Source organism: Gorilla gorilla, chromosome 12, assembly GCF_029281585.2.
Source record: "Gorilla gorilla gorilla isolate KB3781 chromosome 12, NHGRI_mGorGor1-v2.1_pri, whole genome shotgun sequence".
Lineage (NCBI taxonomy): Eukaryota > Metazoa > Chordata > Mammalia > Primates > Hominidae > Gorilla > Gorilla gorilla.
In genome coordinates this window covers 69,069,678-69,078,544 of record NC_073236.2, presented here as the reverse complement: position 1 = coordinate 69,078,544, position 8,867 = coordinate 69,069,678, and the positions used below count along the sequence as shown (strand labels likewise).

General features: G+C 46.8%; 1 protein-coding gene across 1 annotated transcript in view; it reads right to left on the bottom strand.

Annotated features, from left to right (window-relative positions):
- Window positions 1-588: 588 nt before the first annotated feature.
- Window positions 589-8,867, bottom strand: part of ADD2 (adducin 2) — a 111,132-nt gene continuing 102,853 nt past the window's right edge. Inside the window, exon 16 of the mRNA XM_063695814.1 lies at window positions 589-7,543. Within this exon, the coding sequence (XP_063551884.1) occupies window positions 7,233-7,543 (311 nt within the window). The 3' untranslated portion in view covers window positions 589-7,232. The remainder of the gene's footprint in view (window positions 7,544-8,867) is intronic.

Genomic DNA, 8,867 nt, shown 5'->3' with positions numbered 1-8,867 from the left:
CTGGGTTTTATAGGGGCTCAGTGTGTGCGATGCATGAGATACTTAAACAACACCTGCCACATATGTGTGGATGCTCAAGGAATACTGAGCTTCCACAGTAGTTTTTGAATAAAGAGGAACCAAAGGCTCTCTTTCCTCTTTTCTCTCTTCCTTTTTCCCCACCTAGTCTCTCTGTTCCCCTTTCACCCCTTGGGGTGACTTCTTAGCCCTCTCCAAGATTCTCACTCTGGCCTGACACCCTCTTCCATTCCAGCCTATAGATCTGCCGCTGCTGCTGCCCTGCAGGGCCGTCCACATGTGTTTGTGCAATGCTCCTCCCCTATCCCAACCCACCTAAACTGAGCTTCCTCCACAGAGCTGTTTCAAATCCACATGGCCATTTCCTTTTCAGGGGAGTCTAGTATTTTATAACCGCCCTTCCCAAATCAGAACACAAGTAGACACATGTTCAGCTTTCCATGTGTGAGAAATGGCCTCAAGGGTACAATTTTCTTGCGTGGTCCATGTTTCCACAGGGCCCCCTTTCTGACTTCTCCCCTGGGGGCCAGGAGAGCTGAGGAGCCGACAGAGATGGGGCACACACACTGGGAAGCCAAGCACGTTAGATTTACTAGGGTCATGTCTGCAGGTGAGGTAACAGCACACACATACAGAAATTCACGGGCAGAGATGCCACCCCAGCATCACCGTCAGACACCAAAGCAGCAGGAGGGCTCAGGAAGTGGCTTTGGAAAGTTCTCGTGAAAATCAAAGGGCAGCTTTGGTGCTCAGAGATTCAAACAGAAAACTATACAAAACCAACCCATAAATATATATATATTATATGTGTATATATATAAAATTGCAAAATAAAAGCCCAAGAAACTAACCACCAATCTGCACGTCAGTGGCTCAAAGTGTTAGCATAGAGAAAGGCAAAACCATTTGTGGGGGTGATGCATACTCCAGGGGGCCGGCATTTCAGTAGCAGAAAGAGTATTTACATGGAACCCCTACTTGAAACCTCACAATACTAGGAAAAGCTAAACACAGACAATGTATGTACAAAGGAAGACAGTAAGTACTCTTGCGTGACGATTGTCAGACACAGACATTTCACTGAAACCATCCATAGCTTTAGAGAACACTGCACTCTATCTAGACTGGGTTCCTGCTTGCCTGCACCCCAGCCAGGCGATCTCAGGCTCTGGACCGTCTGTTCTCCCCCACCTGGCCTCTTCCCGGAGAGAGCAAACACTAGGATGTTGGTTGCAGCATAAATTGCAGGAATTTAAAGGTGGGGCCATCCTTGGGTATCAATCAATCACCCACAAAGCAGGACCAACAGGTGTGAGGTGGAGTGGAAGTGTGGGGGTGGGGTTCCCTGAAATATATTCCCATTTTATAATGTGTTTCAAGTGTGGCCACTCTGCCCTTGGTCCAATTGCCATCCTCCTTCTGATTCACGTTAAAAGGGGAGATCTGGCCTTTGGGTTTTTAAACATTATACAAGATAATTTGCTGGGGGAGAGAAGAGTTTAGGGTCTTTCTACAGTTATTCTCCCACCACCCCCCAAACTCTTACGTTTTCTTTAAACTACCTAGAGATAAGCAATTTGCCGATCACAGCTGGCCTCAGTTCGGGACACAGTGGGTGAGGAGAGGAGCCCAGGACCTGACTCTACTAGAAAACCACCAGTGCTTTCTCACACTGAGCCTCAGACTCCAGCTCTGCCTGAACCCCTTCCCTGCATCAATAATGATCATTTCCCCCCCATCTGCAGGCCCCAATTTCCCATAGCAATGACCCAACTTTTGGGAAAATCTAGAAGGTAAGCGGCACCAAACATCAATATAGCCAAACCTAATATCACCTAAGTATGAACCAATGCGACCCATTGTTTCTGTATATGTAAGAACACTCCCAGCTGGAGATTCTTCCTAATTGTTCCTAAGATGAAAAGCCTACATTCTCAAGGGAATTGTCTCTATAAAAATGATGAAAGGTGTTCTCCACTAAGGGACACCCCACTGAAGTCCCCACACTGCTTCCCGGTGAGCGTGGCTGCTCATTGTGAGAGGTAAAGGGATGTTGGGCACTCCTTGGTGACCGAGCTCTACGTGTGGTCTCTCATTTATGACAGAAAGTGTGCCACATCTGAATAGGTTGGTTAGACGGGGCTTCTGGAAGTAATTACACTCCAAGTATGCTTTCTTATGTTATGGTGCAAGTGGAAATGTGCACAGTTCATGAGTTTACAGTCACTACAGGCCTCTTACTTCTTGCATTAAACTATCCCTTTCAGAACAGATGGGAAACAGATGATAGGCTGCCTCACTGGCTTTTAGACTGTAGGGTGCCCTGTCCTTTCTGTGGGAGTGGAGAGCTTAAATTTATCCTCTCCCTCATTTCTTTTCAGACTCTTTGAGTGCTAAGGTCTTAGAGAGTTCAACTGAGCTCAAGTGATGAGCGAGAATGTAAAAAGACCGGTTTCCTCTATGCTCAGAGTCAACTGCGACTGTGCCAACCAACTCTAGGGCTTCTGCTGACCTGCATGTGTAAAATGAGTAAGGGGTAAATGTTCTCTCATTTGTTCAGTAGTCAAGAACTGATTACCCTTGTCCCAAAACTAGAACATAAAATTCACACAAAAGAAAAAACGTGTCAGCTGGCACAGTGGCTCATGCCTGTAATCCCAGCACTTTGGGAAGCCAAGGCAGGTGGATCACGAGGTCAGGAGTTCAAGACCAGCCTGGCCAACATGGTGAAACCCCGTCTCTACTAAAAATACAAAAATTAGCTGGGCAAGGTGGTGGGCTCCTGTAATTCCAGCTACTTGGGAGGCTGAGACAGAAGAATTGCTTGAAAAACCGGGAGGCAGAGGTTGCAGTGAGCTAAGATCGCACCACTGCACTCCAGCCTGGGCAACAAAGAGCAAAGCTCCGTCTCAAAAAAAAAAAAAAAAAAAAAAAAAAAAAAAAAAAGAAAGAAAGAAAGAAAAGAAAGAAAAGAAAAAGAAAAAACATGTCATGCAGACCTATGGGTAGGCTGTGTGTCTATCCTCCACATACCTTCATGGAAAAATTGAAAATTATTTTTAGACTTTCAGAGGCGAATCATGCTGTTGGGCAAATGGTTCTTTCAAATCCATGGCAATCAAAGAAGTGGATTTATAGCATTTTCCCCCACACTGGCAGTAGCCCTGCTACAACAATGCCAAACATCTGAATGACTGTCCTGCCATGTCACCATGAGCAAGTGACGGTATCATCCACAGGGAATGGGATTCAAGTTCAGTCTACATGGATCAGTGGCAGAGGGCAGTGCTTTACAGTGGGGTTCTTACTGTAAGAACTTACTGCTCTTCATCCAATTTCCCCCAAGTCCTTTAAAAAGAACTTATCTGTTCACAGAGGAAGAACCCTGTTTTAGTTATAGGAGAGTGGAGGGGGTCAACTGGCCAAAGTAGGACAGTTACTTGGGTTGCATGCAGGCCAGGAGGCTTTTAGGGAGTCCAGATCTGGGCTAGAAGGTGTCTCTTTCTGCAGTTTCGGAGGAAGGTCACATGGTATGGACGGTTCTCTCACACCACTGTTGGGTGCAGCCAACACTACGCAGGGAGCCGTTGGAGCCAAGCCTGTCTCTGTGAAACCACTAATCCTTCTTGTCCTCTCTCCTCCTGCCTGCCTTCCAATGGAAATAAGCTCAGAAACCTCTCCATTTCCCAGCTCAGCCAGCCACAGAGCAGCACATTTGTTCAAATGTTACCCTTTTCTCTAGCACATCCAAGCACAGTGGCTCAACCAGACATGAACCTACTGCCCACCAAATCTGAGCTCTTGAATACACATTTTCTCCAGTCAGATATTGGTCAAAGTTTTCAGCCAACTTTTATCCACAGCCAAAGAAAATGGCCTTTCCTTTCTAATAGCCTGTAGATTTGTTTGGACCACATGTCTGTTTCTGTAGCATTTGGTGCATGTAATCAAGCCTGGAGCTAAATGTGCCACATTCTGTGCAAGGGAAGAAGAAATGGCAGGATGGCTGGACACCTCTCCCAGCAATTCTACACCAAGACAAAATAAAACTGGAAACATTAGCTCTTTGAATGCTCCCCTCTCCTTGTTGAAAATTCCTCTTAAGGTGCTTTATCCAAAGACTTTTATGGAAATAAATTTTGTGTTGGAAACTCACTATCTGCTGTAGAGGAAACATCGTGTAAAGCAGGCCATCAACTATGTTTTAGTATTGACATTTCAAAAAGGCCTCATAGCTCCCATGCCACCATCCCACACCCATCCAGTCCACAGTCTCCATTCAGCCACCAAAGGGATTTTCCTAAAATGCAATTCTGATCATGACTCTCTCCTGATTTAAAGGCTCCAAACCCCTTCCATGACAAGTCTAGCTCCTCCACACTTCCTACCAGTTTCCTTAGGATTCAGCCCTGCCTACCTATGAAGGGACCCCTCAACCCCTGAGCTTCCACATCATGCTCTGGCAATGCCACATTGCTCAGCGGAACCCATCATGGCATTTCATGCGTCCACACCTTTGCACACATTCTTCACTCATCGTGGCATGCCCTGCCAATCCTTTCATTCTACTGGAAATTTACTCTTTGTTTTAAAACCTTAACAGCCATTGCTTCTCTCAGGGTTTCTCTGGTCCCCAAGATAGTTAATTGTTGCTTTCTTATGCCACCTTGGTACCCTTGCCTGTTTTGCAATTTGTCTATACACCTCCTATGCTCATGAACTTCTTGAGGGCAGGAACTATGCCTATTCTCATGCCTGGCCCTTGACCCAAGCTCAATGCATGTTTTTGGAATGCATGAGGAATGAACCAACTGACAGGTTCATCTATCAATAGAAAGTGGGCCCATGACATAAATTCCAAGAATAATGCTGCAGCAAGACTCCACCCAATGAGGCCTAAGTGAGGCCTCATTGTCAAGGGAATAGAGTGTGTTGAATGCAGAGGCAATCAACATCACCCCCGAAGTAGAACAACTCACACACAAAAGGCTGCATCAGAGGTCGTGTTCACCATTCTCACAACATCGTTTGCCACTTATTATTCTAGTCATAATGATGGCTCTCTTTCAACGTTAGCATAATGCCTGGTGCTCAGTGGATCCTTAACAAATACCATGTAAGGATAAATGAATAAATGTGAAATCTACTTTTTTTAAAAGAAGGCATCAAGGGATTGGCTTTTAAAGGCATTTCCCATATGACAGATTTTTCTGAGGCATGAGTGGGTTGTCCCTCCTAAAATTTGACCCAATCAGGAAGTAGAATAGAGATGGAGCCTGGGGTAGCAGTTAGGAATCTGCACTAGAGAGACACAGTGTCAGGTTTACCTTGGTCCTAGGTCAGTTTCCTTCCTTCTCAAGAAATAGCCAACTACGGATGGTATTTCCCGCCCCAACCAGAAGGCTCTTGCCTCTCCTTTGTCAGAGGCACACAGTAGCATCACCACAGTCCACATTGACCAGGAACTTCACGTGCAGTGATGAGGATGAGCACAGGGCGTTCCCTACCTTTGCTTCAAGTGCTAACATTATGCAATGGAGAACAGTCATAGAGACAAATCCTGGATGAAAACCACCTCCCCTGGGGATTAAAGTTGTCTGTTCACCATAGCTGTTAAGAGCAAGGGCTCTGGACTCTGACTGACCTGGATTCAAATCCAGGATCCAGATCTTTCTAGCCAAGTCAGCTGGGACAAGTCAATTATCATTTTAGGGGGTAAATTTCCTCACCCACAAAATGGGAATGATCTTACCCCCCTCAAAGGATTACTGTGAGGGTTAAAGAATGTAATGTATGTGAAGCCTGCACAGTGTCTATAGATAGCAAGTGCTCAAAAGTGGAAAACTATGATTAAGAACTTTCAAAAATATTTTCACGATAGTCAGATCAAAAGGAAAAATATTCTTTCAAGACACTGTGCTTTCAAGAGAATGGATTGTCTAATTTTTAGGAGCCAACAAATGCTCATTAATCAATGCCCCACGGAAGAACATGAGAAGACAGTGTTGGCATTTAAAACAATAACTGTGGCCATTACCAGGCCCCAGGATGGACAGATAGGGACAGGGACAGGGACACCCAGCATTTCTCTGAGAGCTGGTGCAAGAGGATTAATCCTGAAGGGCTCATTTCTGATTCTCCTCTGCTGGACAGTGACTCAGAGTTGGAACCTCAGAGGGTGCAAGTCAAGGTGCCAAGAGTAAGATGCCAGTTTCGGTCTGTAAGCAAGTGTTTCTGGGGGTGAGGGAAGGTCAGGGTCCCCTGACTACTGGACAGGAGTGAGGCAGGTACAGTGCATTGCTCCAGGTGTCTTGCAAAGCTAGAAAGTCATGGCATTTCCTCTGTTGTTTTGATCCTCCTTATACAACCCAAAGCCAACAGAGGATTTCAACTTCCCCAAATTTCTGCCCTGAGCATTAAACAACTTTTTCCTATGCTAAATTTGGTTTTAGTTTTGAAGTGCCTGAGATGCACAATTCAAAGGGGTCAAGTTCCTGGCCTCTTATGTTGATGAAACCATCCCCAATCCTCAGCTTACATGGCTTGCCCTTATGCCTGCCACCTCTTATAGCTCTTCCGTCCATCATTCAAGAGGTTCCATGAAGAAAGCTCAGGGTTAATGTTTGGGGAAGTACAAGCTAAGCCATCAGCCCTTGGGAACAAAGATTACTTTCTGTTGGAGGGGTCAGTTTGGCTAGTTACTTTGAGCAGCAGGGCAGGGACCCAAAGTGGAAAAGAGAAGAGATTTTTAAATGTAGAGATAGCTCCATCCGCAGGAGATTGGATTCCTGGGAAGAAATGGACCTTACTCAGGGGAAGCCTTGACCTCTGATTTAGTCTGAGCCTGTGAGAGCTCACGGCCCATTTCTGGCCTTCTTGCCCTAGGCTCAGATTGGTGGACAGCATCCAAACAAAGGCAGCCCACAACTAGGCAGTGTTGTGTAGTAGAAGGAGCCCTGGACTGGAAGTCAGGAGACCTGAATTCGAGTGCAGGCTCTGCCGCTAACTAGCTGTGTGACCTTGGGCAAGTCACCTGATTTCTCTTGGGCAACTGTAAAACGAAGGGTTGGTCGGGTGATCTCTAAGTTCCCCTTCCGAATGTGGTCCAGGGTCCTACTCTATCCCTCCTTAGCCCTGTGCTTGCAGGGACAGAGATGGGAGAAGGGAAGGGGAGGAGAGAGAGGAGGCAGGAGGGAGCCCAAGGGTGTCATGAATCAGGACTCCACTTTCTCCTTCTTTTTGCTCTTTTTCAGGAAGGAGGGGGTTCGGAATTTCTTTTTCTTCTTTGAGGGAGACTTGGAAGGTGAGCCCTCTGGGGACATGGGGCCGCTGGTGACCGACTCGGTTTTGTCCTTAGAGGTATCAACATCCGTGTCAGCACTGGTGGTCATCTGGCTCAGGCCTTTGCTGAGGATTTCCTCTGCCGTCTGCTCCTCCTCCCTCCCGTTGACCACCACCCCTTCCGGCTGGGTTGTTTCGGGCTCTGTGGTGGCGGCTTTGCTTGTTTCTGTCTTCTTAGTACCTTCTAGAAAAAGATCAAAAGATATGACCTGTAAGATTTCATTCAGGTGACAGCTTCCACCTGGGGCTAACAGAACCATTTCTAGGGAATTCTATAAAATCAATCCAGAGCGAGGGGAGGGCCAGCCTGATGTTGAGGGATGGCTACCAGAGACAGATGGAAGGACTGGGTTCTGATCTGCACCTTCCATGTGGCCTGTCCTGGGAACACCCCCTTGCAGGCTGGCAGCTCTGGGCTCTTGTCTATGAATTTAGATGGATATTAATGTCTGAAGTGGCAGGAGGCCCGGCTGGGGTCCAGCTCACAGTTTTTCTAGGCAAGAAAGAAGAAACAGACACAGAGAAAGGAGAAGGCATGAGGTGTACAGCTTGGTGGAGACATCTAAGCATTGCTGTAACCAGTTTAGTTTCACCAATAAAAATATGGAAATTACATGTCCTCAAACCCATTTCATTTTCTACACCAGTGAGGAACTCCAAGAAATATGGAGAATATCTTCCCAGTAGGCAGAGGGAGAGTGGAATTCCTTATATAACACGGACCCCATATTTCCAAGACATGTTAGTCAAAAGGGGAAGACCCCTGGTCAGCCTTTTCTAGCAGCCACTGGGGCCCCCAGGTCTTTATTCCACCTGGGAATCTGTTGGGATCACGGGCATGTTCAAGGCCAGAGTTACTCAGGCCCCAGAAACCAAACCCTCCTGCCACCCTTTCTCCCCCTCCCCACTCTCACTCAACCTTGCTTCCACGCAACCTTTCAGATGCCTGGATGGGGTGAGAGTCAGGGAGATTGAAAAACCACAGACTGAAAAGTAGAAAGCAAGGTAAATATCATCTGATGCCTCTCCTCCCCACTGCACAGTTAAGAAGGCTGAAGAACACAGTACCATGGTGGGCAGACCTCGGCTTACCAACTTCCAGTTCAGCTTCTTCTCACCACGGGAACTGAAAGGAGTGTGTGTGGGTGAGCACGTGTGAGTGTGTACAAGTGTGTGTGAGTGTGTACAAGTGTGTGTGAGTGTGTGCAAGTGTGTGTGTGAGGGTGTGCAAGTGTGTGTGTGAGTGGGCAGGCTGTGGGTGGTGTAAGTGTGTAAGTTTGAGTATGCAAGTGAGATTGTTTGCCATGAGTGTGTCTGTGAGCGTGTGTGGTGTGAGCATGTGCGAACCAGTGTGTGTGACAGTGAATGGTATATGAGTGTGGGAGTGAGCGTTTACAAATGTTTGTGTGTGTAAGTGTGTGTGAGTGCACATGAGCATATGCGAGGGTGTGAATGTGTGCAAGTGAGTGTGTGACACACCTGTGTGGTGTGTGTGTGATGGGCACATA